The 21,132-nt window shown below is 39.3% G+C and overlaps 1 protein-coding gene across 1 annotated transcript in view; it reads right to left on the bottom strand.

The window, feature by feature from the left end:
• The window catches only part of rttn (rotatin), a 47,151-nt gene extending 29,378 nt beyond the window's left edge, over positions 1–17,773 (bottom strand). Inside the window, exons 1-21 of the mRNA XM_084746905.1 lie at positions 17,621–17,773; positions 17,081–17,268; positions 15,412–15,601; positions 15,110–15,208; positions 14,929–15,019; positions 14,633–14,747; positions 11,501–11,651; positions 9,993–10,158; positions 9,149–9,339; positions 8,853–8,968; positions 7,780–7,947; positions 6,592–6,804; positions 6,266–6,378; positions 5,315–5,441; positions 4,885–5,010; positions 3,900–4,016; positions 3,200–3,339; positions 2,468–2,639; positions 2,280–2,379; positions 1,006–1,091; positions 271–388 (exon numbers count right to left, since the gene is read on the bottom strand). Of these exons, the coding sequence (XP_084603031.1) occupies positions 271–388; positions 1,006–1,091; positions 2,280–2,379; positions 2,468–2,639; positions 3,200–3,339; positions 3,900–4,016; positions 4,885–5,010; positions 5,315–5,441; positions 6,266–6,378; positions 6,592–6,804; positions 7,780–7,947; positions 8,853–8,968; positions 9,149–9,339; positions 9,993–10,158; positions 11,501–11,651; positions 14,633–14,747; positions 14,929–15,019; positions 15,110–15,208; positions 15,412–15,601; positions 17,081–17,268; positions 17,621–17,651 (2,818 nt within the window). The 5' untranslated portion in view covers positions 17,652–17,773. The remainder of the gene's footprint in view (positions 1–270; positions 389–1,005; positions 1,092–2,279; positions 2,380–2,467; positions 2,640–3,199; positions 3,340–3,899; positions 4,017–4,884; positions 5,011–5,314; positions 5,442–6,265; positions 6,379–6,591; positions 6,805–7,779; positions 7,948–8,852; positions 8,969–9,148; positions 9,340–9,992; positions 10,159–11,500; positions 11,652–14,632; positions 14,748–14,928; positions 15,020–15,109; positions 15,209–15,411; positions 15,602–17,080; positions 17,269–17,620) is intronic.
• Positions 17,774–21,132: the final 3,359 nt, after the last annotated feature.

Genomic DNA, 21,132 nt, shown 5'->3' with positions numbered 1-21,132 from the left:
CTGACAATTTAGCTACACATTATGCAACAAAAACACAAAAGCACTGCAGATAAAACTCTGAACAATATACTGGTGTTGATGTGAGCTCCACAGCAACAAGTTGCAACATACTAATATGCCACTGACTGCAGTGTGACATCATTGTTAAAAGCTATGCATCAACAGATGACTTGTCATCTTTTTTTTTCTTCTTTTTTTGGAGAAAATGCCCCCGGGTTACAAAACACAACACGTAGAGCTGTTACTTAATGAGTTGTCTTGTGAACGTACCCCTGAGCAGTGTGAGGAGCAGGAGGTTGCGCTGTGCCAGGCTGTGCCTCAGAGATGGATCTGCATACACCAGCTTCCTCAGGATACACACACACGGCTCCAGCAGGCAATCTAAGCTCTGGGGAGAACGACAACACACGCACTCAGTGTTTAATTGCAGGCAAAACACAAACGCACATATTCTCTTTCTGTCGCCTCTCTGCCTCTGTGTCTCTCACATGCAAATGCAAAGGGTCTCTTCACCGTTACTTCACATAAGCTGAACACAAATGCTGTGATTGCACAGGTTGCAGTCAATGCAGAGTTGGGACAAATACAACCTGTAGGTTCCCCTCTTAGACACACTTGTTAACGCAGACAAGTTATTCTCTGTGGTCGTGTTCCTCCACCTCTGTGTAGCCAGACATGCTGGACGATTACCCCTGTTAGCAGCTTCTGATTCAAGGCCTGGGAATGATCAGCAGACTGCAGTAACCAGAGGGCGAAAATCACTGCTGACCAGGGCCTGTCTGACACTATTAACACAGGCCATTTCATCCTTCTATCATGCACGCCTCAGTGGGTTCCCTCCACATCCGCTGGCAGAACATGTACTCATATGAGCACATATAAACAAGGACATGCAGACAAACACGAGCACATGGAGCTGCATTTATGAGACACAGAGCTTGTTTTATTTGGCTTTTGTTGAGTACACATCTATTTATCACTGTGCCAAAGCAGGTTTGTTTTTACCTTGCTGCCGTTTACACTTTCCGTAATGAAAGAAATGACTTTGTCTGTTATTCCGAGATTCTTCAGCACCGGGTGCATTGTTGTGTCTGCAGGGAAGTAAGAGAACAATTCAATATACTGACAATAAACATTTGCATAATCTTCAACTATTTGCTTTTCGTGCTTGTCTAAAACATATGGTGGTGGGAAGGCACCGTCTCTGCTGCTGTGTTCATTTTAAATTTGTAGTTCTCACAAGGGGAGAGCTCTCACTTATCACATAAAGTTTTGTGTTTTTTAATTTTTATCAAGTGCAGAAAATTTTATCTCAAACTCTGCTAAGGCCTTTCAAGGCTGTTTTTATGGGAATGATAATTCAGACACTTTGCACCATTATGGAATATTAAACTCAGTATTATTCTCAAATCAGCTATAAGAGGGATGTGAACTGTTTGCAACTCCATTCTGTTTTACACTTTGCATTAATGCTATTCCCTTTACAGATGTGCAATGAAAAATAGAGAGAATGTTTTGTTGGGACAATTTAAAGGGATAGTTCAGATTATTTGGTATGAGGTTGTATGAAGTACTGTACGTATTGATAATCAGTGCACTGCTGCCACTTAGGAGAAGCAGAGGGCAGCTCCACTGCAGAAGCTAAGCAATGTACTGATGTGGACAGCCTCATCAACAAAAGGTATTTTGGACACTAAAAAAAGGTCTGACTAAAACAAAACAAACAGCAACAAGAAAAAAAATCAATATCACTTAAAGTGTACACTGTATTGAGACTATTCTCACTGCTTTACCTTGCCATCAGACACCATTATCTTGCAGAACATCAGAGTTCCTGCTTTGATCTGTTAGTTTATTGTGCGATTTTGGTGAAATGGAACTATCCCTTCAAAGTCACACAATAACACCAAAAATTAACAGATAAAGGCAGAGATACACCAACAGCTCCTGTGTTCTATGAGGTAAAATGACTAATTTTGCTAATGTTGTTTGGTTGATTTTGAGAGAGCAATATTTGATTTATATAACAGTGGTGTCCTATTAGAAAAGGCTTCTGGTTGCAAAATAAAGCAGTGGCTACCTAACCTTCGGTTGCTGACCACATCCACAGCAATTCACTGCTTAGCTTTTATGCTGGTGCTCTTCTCTGCTTCTCCAAAATGGGGGCGTGCTGAGTGCCCTCTACAATAACTAATACACTGACAACCGATAAGTACCTCAATCCCCATTAAGCAATACAATATATTACCATTTGCAATCTTTTACAGGCATCAACTCACCTTGTAGCACTACAGACAGTTGCTCTGCTGCCGATCTTCTTAAGGAGATGTCGACACTGTCTGAGGACAGGATACAAAACAACTTCTCCACCGACTCCACCTAGTCAGCATTAAACATATCAAGTAAGCACTAATATCTCATAAGTCTGCCTAAGTGAGTTGTTCTCTCTGTGTTTGTGGATTTATACCTTAAGGACAGACTTGTTGCTGGTGTCCAGTGTGATGTCTAAAAGGTTTCTGAGGCAGTAGAGGTTGGGGAGTGAAGATATCACTTGTTGATCCAGGTCTGGTCTGGCTGTGTTGGCATCACCATCGCTGGTTAGGTGGGGCAGGATTTGCTGCACTGCTGCTATTCTCACTCTGTTAATTCATAATGAATAGAATTTATGCAAAACTTGGATTTAAATATTTCTATTCGGGTGATAAAGCAAGCCCTGTCAGTATGAGTAATAACACAGGGCTGAACATTTGAACAGGACATTCAAATAGTGATTGGTTGTCAAAAAGTGGCAGACAAATCTATTAGCTGTTGCCAAATTTTACCAGGGCTTGTCTCCTGGCCAGTGTCTGGTGTTAATTTCCATCTCCATCAATATTCATAGACTGGGACTAGATAGCTGTTTTACACAGGCCTCACAGAGCATTTAGATGACTTGATGAGCACATCAGCTGACTGAAACAGACAGTGGTAATATGTCCATCATGCCACGTGTCTTAGAGCAGAATATTTTAGACTCCCAGGAGTTTGTCTGGTTCATAGGAAAAAAAACCCCAGACATCACATAACTTCACACGAGCAGAGACACAGAACAAATGTACCAGCACACACATACATGAACACACACACACACACATCTGGGCAGGCACACGAGACACAAATACAAACACAGACAAAAGAAAGACCCAGAGCTGAGACTCACGTGGGCTGTTTGGTGAAAAGGAGTCTGAGCGCTCCTTTTAGCTTGGCTGTGCTTACAAACACGATGTCTCTCGCCACATCCGACATGTCACTTATCAGCAGGACACAGTTTCCCAGTGACTCTTCAGTGCTGGTGTAACCCTGCCACACACACAAAGAAACACACACGCGCACACACAATTCTCAGACTGCCTTAGCAGACAATGGAGGAAACAATGGGGAATTCCAGCTAAGCAACAACAACAGTAAATAAAATATGCATCGCTTTGATTACGGGTGGTTTCATTTCATCTCTTGTTGACATGGCGGGCCCATCTCTGAATGGCCTCCTTGAATTAAATCACACTTGACAGCCTAGTCAAAATCTCATGTATATTCATGAAGAATTTCCAGGCTTTCTGTTGCCTGAAACTGAACAATTAATAAAAGCTTGTTTTTTCCATCCAAAAAGGAAACAATATAGCACAGAATATGTAAATGAGAGAATAACTAAATTTTTCTCACTGGCAGCTCAATATGCAGTCTTTTGTGGTCCAAGAGCGCTAAAATTGAACTTTTGATCATAGTTGTTTTGACTGTGGCAAGAACATAGACCACTTCCCCACTGCTCCATAAATATAATGTAATAAGTTCCACACATGATGCCACTTTATGAGCTCTGTAGTACAAATACAACACAGCCTCTACAGAGAGTACACCACCTGTAATATGGGCATGACCGGGTAAAGTGCCTCATTGAATTTGTCCCAGGTTGATGCTGTCATCATCAATCGTCCTTTGAGCAGGAATAGCAGAATATCCTTGGCAGCAGTGTTCACCTATAGATCACAGGTAAACTGCTGAGTTCACAAAGGCACCGCTGATAAAACATTTACAAGCAGGTACTGTAAGTGACAGACTTTAAAAGTATAAATTTAATGACAGCGGCAAAGCCTGACAACTTAGCATGAGCTTAAAAGGATAGTCTGGATTATTTTAAGTGAGGTTGTATGAGGTACTTCTCAATAGTCAGTGTATCTACTACAGCAGAGGCCGGTCGGCGTGCCCCCGTTTGGAGAAGCAGAGAGGAGTAACAGCATGGAAGCTAAGCAAGGAACTGATGTGGAAAGGTTGAGCAATAAAGGGTATATTTGCCACTAAAATAAGGTCCACCTAAGAAAAAGAAAATAGTTTGGTTGGTTTGGAAAGAGCAATATTTGACTTATATAACAGCAGTTTCCCATTGAAAAAGGCTGTCTGATGGCAAAGATGAAAATATTATGATATAGTGTATATACTTCAAGTGAAATTTTTTTCAGGTGGATCTTTTTTAAATGGCTAGATTACATTTTGTTGCCCCCCCCGTCTATAGCAGTTCATTGCATAGCTTTGTGCTGGTATTCTCCATACTGGGGGCATGCCGACTGCCATCTACTGTAGTTAATACACTGTTTATATACATACATGTAGTTATAAATCTTAACATCAAATGAACCAAATTATCCATTTAAAGCAATGTGCAATAACTTTAAAAACATCACAAATCCCTGTGCTTGTGCTCTCATGAGCACCAGTGTTGATTACACTTATTCCTCTCATCCCTGACCTACTGTGTAATTAAAAAAAAAGTGTCCAGAACGACCTTGCTCTAAAGGTCCAAATTAGTTCTACTATAAATATAGAAGGCACACACATGTGTTTGCCTACCTTCTCTGCAGAATCCTGGAGTCCAAAAGCGCTTATTTCATAGAGCACCCTGTGGTGAAGAAGGAAGTTGACTCCACCACAGGCTCCTGGTTCCTGTCGTGACACATTCTGGATGCCAAGGCAGTCCTAGGGGTGCATGTAATCACACCGAAGCACATCATAAATTATCGCCCTCCTCTCACAAGAGTTCCAATTCACTTTAAATGTAGCCATGCACTCTAGACGGTGGTTAGTAAAAATGAAAAGGAAGACTGATTCCAAATGTCAAGTGGGCTTTTAATAGCACACTGTCAAAGATGTGTGATTCATCCGTCTTCATCCCACTTATTTACATACGGGTGCCCCACCAAACAGACCCACGTTATGGCTTTAGTAGCCATAATTTTAGCCATGAACCTGCACACTCTCTGTATAAGATGGCTTGTCTGACCTTGACCAGGTTCAAAGAACATTCGTATGTTTCCATCTTGACAGGTAGTACGGGATGAGACAGCAGCTTGAGGAGGAGTTTCTGGCTCTCTGTTTGAAGGAAGGGACTGGGCTGTTCAAACTTCCACCTGGTGATGGACAATCAAACGGAATTTAAACTAGCATAAAAATACTTAAGGGGATAGTCCGGATTGTTTGATGTGGGGTTGTATGACAGACTTATTGATAAATGATTGATACTTATTGATAGTAAGGTCAGAACGCTCCCAGTTTGGAGAAGCAGAAAGGGGCACCAGCACTGAAGCTGAGCAATAAACTGCTTAAAAAAAACAAGAAACAATATCAGTTTAAGAGTACACCATATTTAGAATATTTTCACCATTTCACTTTGCCACCATACACTTTTCTGACAAGAAAACAATGTCATATAAGCCAAATATTGATCTCTCCAAACCAACCAAACTCCATAGGCCAAACCAGTAACTTCACCTCACACAACATGGGTGTTGCTGCTGTACCACCACCTCGATCTGTTTGTTTGTTTGTGTTGTTGTGTGACTTTGGTGAACTGCTTTGACTGCTTTTGATTTTGCCCATGGATTTTGTTTGGTATGGAGAGAACCATATTTGGCTTCTATAACAGTGGTTATACAAAAGCTGTGTAATGGCAAAGTAATGAAAATATTCTAGATATAGTGTACACTTAAACCAATTTTTAATTTTTTTAAGGAGCTAAAATACCTTTTGTTGCTGACCCTGTCTGTTGTTTAGCCTCCGTGCTGGTGCCCCTCTCTGCTTCACCAGACTGGGGATGTGCTGATTGACATCTGTAACTAAAAATGATGACTATTCATAAGAACCTCATCCAACCCTACATCAAATAATCTCAACTATCCTTTTGATATATAGTGACTTGACTTCAAATTGCAATAAACTATGATTTTTAACATACAGGTAGGAGCAAATGTGGACGCATTCCTTGACGACAGGTAAGTGTTGGTGGAACGGGAGGCCGTCTATGGCTTGGTCTGCCAGCTCCAGCAACTCCAACCAATTTTTTTCTCCCTTGATGAAGAAATAAATCAATGAATGAATACATGCTGATATGAGTGACAGGTTAAATAGGTTTTCCTATAGCCTGAGGGCCACAGCTAGTGACAGTGACATGGTTGTTAATTTAAGAAATGTAGGCTGCATATCTGTAAAAAATGACTCCTCTCTCTGCAGACTGCAGAGCTACTGTTGGCTTACTGTAATTATGTGACATGCAGCTCATACCTCAGCGTGTGCTTCCTTGAGGAAGTTGCAAGTGGATTCCATCCAGAGGGCAGCGCGGGTCACCCTCCTGTAGATATCGTGGCTGTCTGAGTTTACCTGCTCCAAGTAGGCCACTGCTGTCTCTTGCATGCTGGGTAATAAACCTCCCAATGACGTGTCCAAGCACAGGTGGAAAAGAGCTGTTGCTGTATTTTCTGGGAGACTGTCGCTAGCCTGTGTGAGATTAACAAGTCTTAACTTCCTATTTTCAGAGTTAAAGGGATAGTTGGGATAATTTAAAGTGAGTCATTGTATGAGGTACTCAAACTGAAGAACTACAGAGAATGCACACACAAAAATGGGGGACGGTGAAAAAATGCAACAAAAATTAAAATTCTGGAGTGAATGGAACCACGAGATTAGAGTGCAATGTACTGTAGTGTGTGCCACCAGTTTTGTCAACTAGCTGAGAAGTCACGTTCATTTTACATAGAAAACAGTACCTTCTGAAAACACCACATCATAATTAATGCGAAACAAAGAAGTGTCACTGTTAAAGAATGCTGTGTTGTGTTAAACTGCCTTTCATGTTTCATGCCAACTTCATATTGGAGTCAACAAAAATGATTTGGTCTCCAAATTTAGGGGTTTGGTGGTCCGTGGTACCACTGATTAAAAATATTAGCTTCTATGCCTGACGTGTACAACATTAATATTTTCACCCCTTCATCTTGCCAATAGCAGTAACTGCCTTTTCCAAAGGAAAACCGCTATTACATAAGCAATATATTGATTTGTCCAAACCAACCAAACTCAGAAATCAGGTGAAATCAGTAATTTTAATTTTATTTTTGCAGAACATAAGAGGTGCTAGTGTACCACTGCCTCAATCCATTAATTTGTTTAATAACACAAACAATTTAATAAATCGAGGCAACGGTAGACCAAAAATATTCTAAATATAGCGTACACTTAAACTGATTATTTTAAGTGGGTCATTTTTTAAGTGTTTACCCAGTCCACAGCAGTACATTGTTTAGATTCCGGCAATCCCGCCACTTCTCAAAACTGGGGCCACCATCCACTGTAGGTAATAAACTGACTATCAATAATTACCTCCAACAACACAACTTCAAATAATCTGAACTATCCCTTTAAAGTACACTATTAAGAAAGCATCATAATTGTGTCACACAAGCACACACAAACCTTCTCAGGAGGGAGGATGGTCTGTAGGAGTTTAACGGTGAATATAGCGGTGCCTGTGTACGCCATTCTGTGATGAACTTGAGAGCTGTGGGGAACATCTGCTGAACAGCTCTCATGGTAGCTCAGGATATCCCCCAGTAGTTCGAAGCAAGCTTGCAGCTTCTCCGTCTAAAAACATACACAGACAGAAATGTAGACAGGAGCACACATGCCACACAAACACAGCAACACACGTGCATGTTCACAGACACACACACACACCAACAGTGCACAGCAACTGGCTGGGAGCCAAGAGAAAAATTGTTCGTTCCAGGGGTTAGGAATTGAATGTAATCAGATTTCAGGGTTATTTTGGGACGAGATACAGATCCACCCTATCTCAGTATGAATAAATTGGAACAATCTATTCTCAGCCACTTTGTTCTAGGAGTAGAAATTGAACAATAGAAGGTATGCGCCAGCAGGGGGCAGTAGATGCCCTGTGCATTGCCGTGGCTGGCATGAACACTTCGGCCATTCCCATAAGAAAAACCTAGAGGTCTGGCACACGAAAGCTGCTCTCCACATAAAGATGACAAAACAGTTCTCAGACTGCAAGGCTCTGGGCATGTATTAAACAGCAGAGGGCCAGAGGGGCCTGGGCTTGACAAGTGTATAAGTCCCCCCTGCATAGAAGCATTCCCTTTAAACAGTCAGGAGGACAATAAATGATTCTGTATGGTAAAAAATAAAGCGCACAGGTTTAACTCAGTCCATTTCATGAACTTAATACACATAATAAATGAAGACTAACCCAACAATTCTTTGCTTGGGTTAACCCAAGGGTACAGACAAGAGGCGTGCATGTAATGTATGTGTGAGGAGCTCTTTGTAAGCAGCAGAAAGCCTTTGTAACCTTATATAATTCATTCCGCTCAATCACATGCCTACAGTTCTCCTTGACAGTTGAGTACCGTATGCCTGCGTGTCTGTGGCAAATTGTCAGGTGGCCAACCCAGTTTCCCCCCCGTTTTTCAGTGAAGTGTATCCATTCATCTACATAAGAGGCTGTCATGAGTTGTGTTCTGACTTGCCAGCTCCATCCCCACCAGGCTGCGATCGTCCCAGACCAGCTCGCAAACGCTGTCCCCGAGCAGGAGGACGGCGTCGCATAGCAGCTCCAGAACACGGTGGAACACGTGTGAACCCTCTGAGAAAGAGGAAAGGAAGACAATGATGATGGAATACAGCCAAACTAGTGAAACAGGTGAAGGATATGTGCAATATCTGAAGCAAAAAAAAAAACAGACTGTGATACTTGATGAATATAATCTAACATATATTTTCTTCCATTCCACTTTACTTAAAAAAAGACTACAATAATTCCTACCTGTCTTAAGCAGTGGTATGGAATTTTCCAGGGTAGCAACAGTGAACTGAGCCAAAGTGAGCTGCTGTAACTGCAGCTCCAGGACATCTTCTACACCCATGTCAGGAAGAGCCAAGTGGGTCACGTCTGCGGGCGACTGGGGCGTCTGCCTGGGGGCCTGGACTGCTGCTCCACCTCTGTGCGAGCTGCCACTGCATGAATCACAGACAAAGAAGGAGAGAGGAATGCTGTAACTGTAAATTCATGATCTCTACATGGACCGCTTGAATACAAGGAGTGACGTATGAGCTGTATAGGGATGGATCACAAAAAAACTGAATATGCCATCACGGGAATCAGAAAGTGATTTTTTTTAAACACTGTAGACCGCCCGCTAGAGGGCTCCTGGTGATATTCATATTTAAGAAGATGAAAATCCTCCACAGTCTTTCTTACATCGTTTTATCTTCATGTGCGGGCTGCTGGTGTCACTGGCAATTTTGTTGTTATCAAAGCCACAAAAAAATCCTACTGTGCACAAGTTTCTGAAAAGTATAAGACTCTCCTATTATGTGCAAGGTCTGATGAGCAGAATTGACAGCAATGCTGAATCATATCAAAAAGTTATCACTACAAGCAACATAGACAGAATAACATAACACCTATGCCTCAGAAGTGTGACAGAAGCCAAACTGAGTGAATCTCTGCTCTCACTGCCAACATGATTGCTAAAAACATGCAAAATAGCAAGAGCTCCGTGATATCTGATTTACTGAAAGTGATGCTGTAGTTTTGTATCTATACTCTCCTTTGTCTTTTGTTCAAAAAGCGGAGTTACACATGAATGTAGGGTATGTGCACACACCTGTTGGAAGCTGCATCTCCGTCTTGACCGTCTCCCCTGGCTCTCTGGCCTGTGCGTCCCACCACGGAGGGCCGAGGAGAGCACTCTGCCGCTGGGGATGAGGCCTGGGAACGCTGGTTCCGCACCTCTTGGGAGTGGGAAAAGGACGAGTTTTGGGACACTGGATCTGCACAACCACAAAAAAGGACATACTTGCTCATTAGCTGCACACATACATTCCCTGTATGATAAAGCAAAGAGAAGATTAAGGTAGTGGTAACAAATTAATTGGTAGGATTAGAATTGGAAGAAAAGAAAAGAAATGTTTTACTTTAAAACTACACATAAAGGCATGCTATGCAACAATTTCCTAAAAAAAAATGTATGAACTCACATAAGCATAATCCCTCTGAATCATCACTCAACTAAAAACTGTGAGGTGATGTCCCTATGTGCAGTGACCCTGCAGTCCTCTGCCTGTATTTTCTTATTTTCTCATGTTATGTTTTGCTTGGGACATTTCTGGGCTTCAGCCTTTTTGGCAGTGTGTAGCCCCCCAACCAATACAGCGAGCAGGTTATGAGGTCGAGGTCTAAAAGGTGGAGACCAATGGTTAAAGCGTATTCTCTCTCTTTCCTCCACTCTGTGAGAGCAGCAGAAAGAGATATATACACATACATGCACCCGGGCAGAGGATTGCTTGGGCTGTAATCTCACAAAAGCCGACGTTGTGCAGAGGTGTGGGCGTGTTTATTTGAGCTTTAGAATGCACCCTATATGAAATAATCAGAAACTAACATTTTAATTCTCTGAAGGCAACCGCTGATTGGTTGACAAGTCAGGAACACAGACTCTAATTGGGTGAAAGACTCAACCCAAGGCGTCATTGGATTGCCAGTGGATGGCTAACTACAACAAGTGTTTTCAGCACAAAAAATGGATAAATAGTCACAGAAGGCATTCTGTGTTGGATTTATCATTACAAATTTATTTTACGAAGTCTTCAAAAAGACAATGCAGGTAAAGGCTGGATTATAATACTTCTGAAAAGCAAGAATATGTTGCTTTTTCACAGCAGCAAGAAAAAAAATCTATACCATCATAGCCCTAATATAGTGTCTGTAGAGGCGTGGGCCTGTTAATTTGTGCTGTCAAACTATCAGAAAATAACATTTTATTTCTTTGACTTGCTGCTTTGTTCTTGCCACCAGTGCTCCCTCTCTTAAATCACTTTTTATATCTCTCATGTTGATTTACAACAACAAAGGTGCATATTCTACATTTAAATATATCAGAATGTTTCAGGTCCCTGCCTGAAAATGTTAAAAAGCGTGGCATGCTGTAGGAATTTGGTTACGTGAAGTATGTGACTCATAGTAAATACATTTGTTTAAAAATGTACTTTATAATGAAGGAACAGAATTGCTGCATGCAGAAACTATTAATCACCAGCTGAAACCTCTTCTCTCAGCATTTAAAAACACCTGTAATAAGATCTGTACATCAGACTAAATCATAAGGACTGCTACCTTGCTTTGTAGAGTGGAAGCTTGGATCTCGATGAAAGCGTAGTCGTCTCCTCAGCCCCACACAAAGCTGCCGCAGGCAGGAAAGAGCCTGCAAGTGGAGGTAGCTGGCTTCACCTTTACCCGAACCCAGCGTCAACAGGGACAGGAGGTTCTGAAAACAGGAGGGGATATCAGAGTCATGTTGCTGTTGTGAAACTGAGTTATGGAGAGATTTTCTAAAGACATAATTAGCAACCTTACAGTAACAGCCAGTTAGTATATTATTGAATTTGGACAAATATATTGTATTTATGGCTCTTTTTATGAACAAAACAGAGCCGATGTGGAAACAAACAATGCACATAAGGCTGCTGAAAAACAGGACCTTAAGTCAGACAGTGACAGAAAAGTTGTAATAAAGTTTGCTATATAAAAAGGGCAAGTGGAATTGAATTATTGAAGCAGCAATTTGTTCTAAGTTCAGATTCCCTGCCCTCCGTAGCTAATGATGTCATGTCTCCAAATCCGAGTCTTTTAATTTGGCTTAATAGCTCTAGTAACTCAAAGGAGGGCCAAGTAAAGCCACAAGAAGACACGTACTTTGCCATAATGATTTCTTTTTGATGATGAGACTGCTGGGTGACAGTATGCTAATACTGCCTTGAGATCGATTTAATGTAATGCACCACTTTATTAACAAAATAGTAATGTTCACTCACAGCGGCTCATCAGGGCAAAATGATGTCTCCTCCAACACTCTGTCTATGCCAATGAAATGAAGAGCTCCGATAACAGATGCACTTTGTTGCACACATGACACTGGTCATCAAGTGCAGTCCACTTTTTTGTTGTTTTACAGAGATAGGAGGGAGCATGTCTTTTAAATTAAAAAAGATGGCGTAAGCCGTATATTTCAGGCTCACGACTAATCTTGTGTGTCAGCCAGCCCCCACATGAAATCAGTTACAGACCACACTATCTTGACACAAGCACATTCCTATTTGCAACGTAGAACAGCAGAGACTACTGCACAACTACAGACTGAGCCAGTTTATTGTTTGCTGGCTGGCTCATAAGTTAACAAAACATTGCATTTTTTGCTGGCTAGCTAATTTCTCCTCCTTTGAGAAAAACTTGTTGGTTAAATTAACAGAGAAATATGGATAAAAAAATACCATTTTAAAAATTAAACTCCCTCAAGTCTAAAATTTAAGTTAATACTGAATCAGGTTTTTAATTGGAATTTAAGGTTATATTAAGTTTAAACTCAGTTTAAAGCAACAGAACGAAATTTATATTTCATTTTACATCTGGATTTAATCATTTTAAACGTAGTTTTGCTAAACTCTGATTAGAATGTATCTTAGATGGAATTAATATTTGTTGGTACAACCCAGTCTTTTGCAGAATCTCCAATATTAAAAGAGGCTTTAAGAAGAAAGAGGCAAAATATTCCACTGAGGACTTTCGACCCCTACAAGAGGTACATCATACCCAAAACTACATCCTCAAAGCAATCTAGTGCCTGCTCAAGCAAAGTAAGGCCTCCAGAGGCCTCGACAACCTCCTACAAGATCAGGGACACTGAATTATAAATTGCTGTTTGGTTCAAGGACACAATTTGACAGGTTATTATTTTGACAGTAGCTTGAGTGACCATCCCATAAATTCCATTATGAGTTGGTCACACTAACCACTCAAAACAATTCACATCATTTAACTGAATATTAACCAAATAATATAAACAATAATTGGAGGACCAGCAGAAAATAAACAAGCCCTAAAATTCTTCAATTATATCTTTTATTTAGTCTCTCTGGACACCCATATTGAATAAAGTGTGGAGAGATTTTGGGGGTGGCAATAAGCCACCATTTTTGAGGCTGTGGAAATTTGGCTTTAAATAGTAAAAATGCAAACATGATATCAAAGTTGAGTGTCTCATGAGGTATCCACAAAATCTGAATGAAAATATATCTTCACAACTATTAGACAACCAAGTTAAAACAAATCTATTTTTTTCTGTTTAGACAAATTCCCAATATTGTGTAGGTGTGGCAGATCATATTTTGATTCACCTCCCTCAGGAGTACCGGCATGGAAGCTAAGCTGTGGGCTGAGTCAATAGCAAAATGTAATTTAGCCACCTAGAAAGGAGTACCAAAAACAAATCAATTATTTTATTATTTGATGGGGAACTGAGGCCAACAGACTTCTTTGAAAAAAAATAAAAATAAATGATAATAATAATAATAATTTTTACCTCACAGAACATGGGAGTTACTAGATTAACACTGCCACTATCAGTTAGTTTGTTTGAGTTATTCTGTGTTTTTCTGCAAGGTATAATATTTTTGTCAAAGGTGACCAGCTTCCCATTGACTGTTGGCACAGGCTCAAAGAGGCAGATTCAGCAGGAGCAGGGATGTTTTGTTGCACTCACTTGAGTGAGACTACTGCTGTAGATATTTGATGACTGGTTCATGGTATTACATGCCATACAAATTTTCATAATGAATGTCATAAGAAAAGTTTGCCCAATTCAACCCCAGTATCAGAAAAATGTAAAAAAAAAAAAAACTTCATGACAATATTTTGAATTTGGACTGAAATTAATTTTAAATACTTTTCAGATGCTTACTACTATGTACATAAGAACCTAAATTACATAGTTAAAAGGCTATTGTGAATTGACAAACATCATACTTCCTTTAAAGTAAAAATAATGGCACTGACAGCCATTCTAATGGCCTGCGTCCCCGTGGAAAGTAATTTTTACATTAATTATTAAGTAACTCTGAACTCACGTTTTTAATGATGTATGTTTTGAGATGAGTTTACTCTTACTGAAACATTCAGAAGACACCCAACAAATGGCAGTCATTTTGAAATGATCTGTTGTAGCATGGGAACATGGTTATGTAATGCAGTGTGCACCAACCCTGGTCCTCAAGGCACACTGTCCAGCATGTTTTAGATATTTCCCTGCATCAACACACCTGATTCAAATGATCGGCTCATCATCAAGCCTCTGCAGAAGCCTGACAACAACCTGATCATTTGAATCAGGTGTGTTGGAGCAGGGAAATATCTAAAACATGCAGGGCAGTGTGCCTTGAGGACCAGGGTTGGGAAACACTGATATGATTATACCTTTACAATATTAGGCCTTTGCAGGAAGATCTCAGCAGGAAAGTCTTGCATGATGACATCACACAGAAGTTCACATGTGGTTCGCACCAAGTTGGGGTTGCTGCTCCTCAGGGAACTGGTTAAAATTAAAGCAGATATATTTAATACCCAGTAATCACTGTTTTGCCAGATTCTTAGTCTTGCTATCTTGTTTTTTTCATAAACTGGTTCCTTCAATTAAATCATAATTCTGTTCATTTTACACTGCATTTTAATAAGGCTTATATTACTTGTTACATGAATGTGTTGTCTCTCACCTCTCATTGGATGAAAGTATGTGTCTGTCTGTGTTTGTCAAAGTCAGCCATGGAAACACAGAAAACTTGAGACATCTCACAGATTCATGCACTGTCCAACACAGAGGGATAAAATATGTAAAACAAGTGATTTGAAGAAAAAAATCTGGTACATCAAGTATTCAGAGTACTGGTACAGTACCTGCTATCTTCTGAGGTGGTACTTCTGTATGTTTTGGCTTGCTCTTGTGGAAATAGCCCATTTGAGGAAAATGCTCTTCAGGCAGAACAACTGTAGATTCTACAGCAAAGACATCAGGCTTGTTAAAATTTCTTAAAATATCATTATACACACTGCATGCATTTGATCAAACTATTAAAAGATCTGTGTAAGGCACAGGGACCATTCTCTCCCACCTCTATCCTACATAGAATTATAAACATTTAGCAGTTCGTAAGAGACAGAATCAAAACAAACAATTATTTGGCTTTAACTTGCAACACCTGTTGGAGTTGTAGTATGCTGTCCATGTGAGTAGACCATTGCATGACTAGGGAGTAGCTCAGGTAGCTGGAACAGCTGGTCCAGGGTTCCATCGATGACAGCTCGCAGTCTGGGTTCCACATTAGGAGACAGTTGGGTGAGGAAGTCCACCGCCCCAACGTCTCTTAGCATCTGGGCTGCACTAGGATGCTTGGAAGACAAAATGACAAAATAAATAGTCATGGAATGAAAAATGTTCATGTTCAGTGTAATGTTATATATAGTACTGTAAATGCACTTTCATATGAGGATCATTGTACATGTGAGGTAGAGGAAACACTATCCAAAGCAAATATTGATCCTACTATGACAATTCACCTGAAGATGAAAACACTTATTTTTCCTCCTACCATTTAGACACTTTTAGCAAGTTTTGGAGATATTGAAAATAGAGATGTCTGCCTTCTATTGAGTATAATACAATCAATATAATATTGTGGAGCTCAAAGCAACAAAAAAAGTAAATTAAAGAACTCAGCAACAATGTATTTTTACAGAAATCATGATCTGGTTACTCAAGATAATCCACAGACCTTGTTGTGAGTAGTTTCACGTAGGAGCTATTGAGTCGATGCAGTTCCTTGTGTGTGGTGATATGGGTTGGGGGGGTGTAGTTTGGTAAGAAGAAAGTAGTTTCTACATGAAATTGCTTCCAACAAGGTCTGTGGATTATCTTGAACAACCAGGTCATGATTTCTGGAAATCATCTGATTCAGAGATTTTCAAAGTCAGAGACGGGACTCCCCAGGGGGCCTCCAAACACTTCCAGGGGAGGCTCAGTGAGTGGAAGTTAAAAATGTTACATTAGTTATCAAAGGGAGATCACACAAAATATCCTAAATGTGTCTGAAGGCAGACATCTCTACCACCCATATCTCTAACACATGGTAACTCACACCAAAATCATCTAGATGGATAAATAACACTACAGGTGAAAAGAAAAAACATGCATTCATGATTTTGGGGTGAAATGTCCCTTAGAAGTTTGGTTAAACTTAAAAATAAATGACCAAAATTATATCTAAAGTTTATCAGTATATTTTGACAGTTGGTAGACAGCACATCATTAGCCAATGTCCTGTAGGGCAGTGTTTCCCAAACTTTACTTTCCTGAGATCCCACTTTTTAAAAAAGACCATCACTTTCATAATAAGCCTTATCAATAAATCTTGGGAAGAGTTCAACTGTGCAAGAATTAATGTTCCTGACCATTTTTACTGCCATTTCTACATCACCTTATATCATGTTATTTAAAACAAATACACGTTAAATACTTATTAAATGGATAGTAACTGCATTTAGACTGAGTGTAAAGGTCGTCTCATTGTTTTTATTTAATCTCATCAGGAAACCAATATTGGATATTTCAGAAATGAGACAAAATACTGCATTTAGGCTAAATTAACAGGCTCCCTTTTGTCCTCTCATCAGCAAAACAATATACACATTTTAAACGTTTTATAAAAACTGCAGATAGAAATCTTCAATTTGCAGAATTTCATAGTCTTTTATTTATTTGGCGACCCAAATAAACTCTCCTGAGACCCTGTGGGCCACGACCCAGTCTTTGGGAAAGACTGCTAGAGGACTCAGCTAATGCATCTGTCATCAAGATATGTATACATATACCTTTGATAAAGTTGCGAGCAACTCCAGGACCTCCTCCTGCATTGGCACCTCGGGGAAATTGAACCATTCAAGCAGATACACAAACAGCATCTTTTCTTGAACAATGTCAGAGACGGAGATCAGGGAGTGGTCCAGTTTGCATATGATGCTCTTCAAAGCTCGAACTCGTATCTCCACCAAAGAATGGCCTGAGGTTTGCAGAAAAACAAAGTGTTAGCATTAACGTAAGAAAAGACGTTATAGCAGAGTTAGCGACGTTTTTACTTTTAGCTAATCGGCAGCTAGCTAGCGTTAGCTAACGCTGGGTTAAAGTTCATAAAAGTTTTACCCACTTAGCTAACGTTAGCGTGCAACTCTGCATACTAACTAGCTAAAGTAAGAGAACCGTTATACCCACAGACATAAACTAAAGAGGGCTTCTATTGTTAGCTAACGTTAGCATGTAAGCGGCTAATTTTAGGTAAACTGCAGTTTCTTAACATCATTTCAGGTAAAGTCAGCCTCCTAGGCTACACTTGCTTAGCGACTAACTTAGCCTACCTATTTTCTTTATAAGTGCAGATAACTCCATGTTACGTCTCTCTGCTTCAACCCCGATAAAAAAGCTTCATCAACGGTCGAGGCTTGTCAGTTTACAGTGTTTGGGTCTGTCAGTGTCATGTCAACAGACTGCCCCGGGTCTGTTTTCAACACACCCGCCACAGTGTCACTACACTTCCTGTGGAGGACCAGGGTGCGTTCAAGGCACACAACTGTGTAGGATAACCTGATTGGACACAACTCATTTACATAGTGTGGATACAATAAGGTACGCATCTACAGGAAAATTATTCCTGTGTAACTTAATAATATGTATGGACAGTGCAGCATTTTCACAGGAATCTGCTAATCAGCACTTTGAAAACTGATAATCTATATTAACATATAATTTGATTTATATAGACCTTTTTAGCAGCAGCAGCCATTTTTGACATGAAACATTAGGGTCAACACAGGTGTTACCAATGATATTAATTAAGGTTCCATCCAGGTCAAAGAGAGTCAGGGTGCTGCTGTTGTGCATGTTGGCTCACTGCAAAGACTGCTGTATTAATGAAACAGGACTTCAGACAATATCATTGGAAACACCCGCTACCCTGCTATTTCATATCAATGTCTGCCCTGATAAAGGTTTTCGAATGTGTTCCAATGATATAACATTCCAAAAATTTTGTGCAATAATTAAACTGAGCAAAACTTTCATACATTTCTCAAATTAATTATTATTATTTTTTTTTTCTGTCCTCTTATACTTGTATTTTTCTATATATATTTATATATTGTAGAATAAGGCACATATTTTCGTGCATCTCTTATTTATTATATATTTTTGTTATAGATTTTTTGTTTACATTGTAGTATAACGCACATATTTTTTACTTATGTCTTATTTTCTGTTTTCCTAAAATTTCTCTATGTATACAAAACCATAACGGACAACCTGATGCTGGTACATTGGTCCACCTTTATAGTAGTGCAAAATGTAAAACCTGAAGTGTTATGTTGTATTAGTTCCACCTTTACCCCACCAACAATGAGTCCTCAAGCCTTTTTGGTGCAAGGACAACTGATCAGATTATATCCTAAGAATGTGACACGACTCAGTTCCAATTTGTGGCGTGTCTCTCTCGTCTGATCTTTTTAAATGTTATGTAAACACGCTGAATCAATTTTTCTTGCCAGGATCATCAAGGCATGTTTCAAAACCATCGAAGGCTTTTGCACCGCTTAAATATTGAGTGAAGTTTTGACAGCAGCCACATTTATCCTTTCATTAAATTAATCTCCTCAAACACTAACGTTCTGAAAAATCAAAGTTGATGTGCATCGCCTCTTAACACGAGTGCAGGCATAAATTCTTTTCTGTGTGTGAGTTAATCCAATTGCACGAGATCTCACACATGAGATGTGATGTGGAGATGATCAGCAGACAGGGTGATAATTAACAAACTTAGCAAATGATAATTTGATATGATAATAATATAATCACACAGCTTTTGAGAATTCAGGAGGGATTTAGGCCCATAATTAATTTGGTTCCATACTGTATATTCTACTGTCACCTTTGAGGAGTTTGAGGGGGTAGATGGAAAATGATCATTTGCGCTTTCTTGATCCATTACTATATAGATCAGTGCATGCAGGTACACTGTAAAACATTACACAGGAATTTAGTGGAATCAGCTCATCTATTCTCGTTAATTTAATGTAAATATATTCGTTTGAATACTCTCAAGTTAAATCGATTTAAAATTTCAAGTTTTTCATTTCAGACCACTTTAGAACTTTAGAAACATGAGGTGTTCTGACTTGAATTCTTTAAAGTCAAATTATGTTACTGCGATGAGTTCACTCAGCTCATTAAATTAGGTTTTGGAAGAAACCTGTTTGGTATTTTAGTAGATTTCCCAGCATGCAATTGTTTGAGAGTTAAAAATTCCAATGCCTCTGCTTTGTAGTTCAAAGAAAACTGTGTCTTTAACATATGTTAATATTTTTTTTTCATAATAATGACATCCATGATTTAGATCAACATGATTTAGTTGATTCAGTTTAATATTATGATCTTATTGAACTTCTTCATTCAACTGCTTTTACTCTTTCAAAACTCATAAGACAACTTTGAAACAATTATTCAACTCCAACTCATTCAACCTAATCCATAACTCATTATTTTAAGTCAGCTAGGGAACTTACATTATTAAGCTGAGCCAGCTTCAAATGATTTGCATTTTTTTTGGCAAAGATCACTCATATCTATGTATGTTCTAGAGCGTTATATATCATATTTACTGCACGCTGAGCCAAATGTTTAAATCCAAGATGAAACTTTTAAAAATTGCTTCAATTGGTGACACACAAACAAATAAAGTTTTATTCAGAACCAGTTAGCAAGTTATATGAACACAATTACTTTAAACAGATGTACTTAAATTGCTTTTAAATCAACAGTTTGCAACAATGCAACCTAATGTCAAGGCAGGTCAAGTTTCCAATTTTCCAACTCAATTATTAAATGTTTTCAGAGAAAACTTTGTGTGTTATTTCAGTTTCTTAAATATAATGAATGAAATTGCTAATGTTAGCATGACTTAATGTTAGCATGATAGTTGTTTTCATTCAGTACGTTTACAAAAACTTTAACAACACAGTGCAATGCAGTTTAATGCAGGCAGACAATTTTATATCTAACATAGTACATTATTTAATGACAAAACATAATTTTGCCTGGCATCGGAATGGCGGCTCTACTGCAGGGGAAAAATCTGGAAAAGATGTGGATGTCATGATGTCAGATATGCAATACTACAAGAAACACAACTGATGCACTTTTACTGAAAGAAGAATAGCAGGTTAAGGGAACAGGATGTAATTTCAAGATGTTATAATCCACAAAAATAGATTGGCATCACTAAAGCTGAACGGGACTCATTCAAAGCATCATTTTACTTCAGCTACTACTGAAATACATTTTTACAGTGTACAGACATCTGTTTTTATATGACTGTACTAAATGTAAAGTGATTCTATTCAAACGTCCTTGTAATTTTGAGTTATATATTTGTTAGGTTTGGAAATCTTCTTGACCAGAATTGAAAATCATGTTTTGTGGGTTGGAACAGAGCTTGCTGCACAACATGAGTCATATTGATGGACCTGCCAAAGGGTCCATTGACCTGAGCAGGATAAAAAATGTATTCCAGTTCCCCCAGCCTCTGATACAATATATAGTACTGAGTTAGACATTCTGCAGATATACAATGGGAATACAAAGTGAGACACATCCAAACAGCTGAGGAAGTCTCCTTTACCTGGTGGAAAAATACATTGCCCGAGGTCAGACTAGGAGCTCTCAATAGCTGTTGAGTCTGCCCCAAACAGTACATCACATCATCTCTGTTTGACAACCACTCATGGATCATTTGTTAGTACAAGCTGCAGAAAACTTCACGTTAAATAAATGAAAGCACCTGGTAAGATGCACATCACTCAGCTCTGTATTTTTGACCATC

This window comes from Lutjanus erythropterus, chromosome 21, assembly GCF_056507025.1.
Source record: "Lutjanus erythropterus isolate fLutEry1 chromosome 21, fLutEry1.hap2, whole genome shotgun sequence".
Classification (NCBI taxonomy): Eukaryota; Metazoa; Chordata; class Actinopteri; order Lutjaniformes; family Lutjanidae; genus Lutjanus; species Lutjanus erythropterus.
Note: the sequence above shows the minus strand (reverse complement) of the source record. Positions and strands in the feature narration are given on the sequence as shown.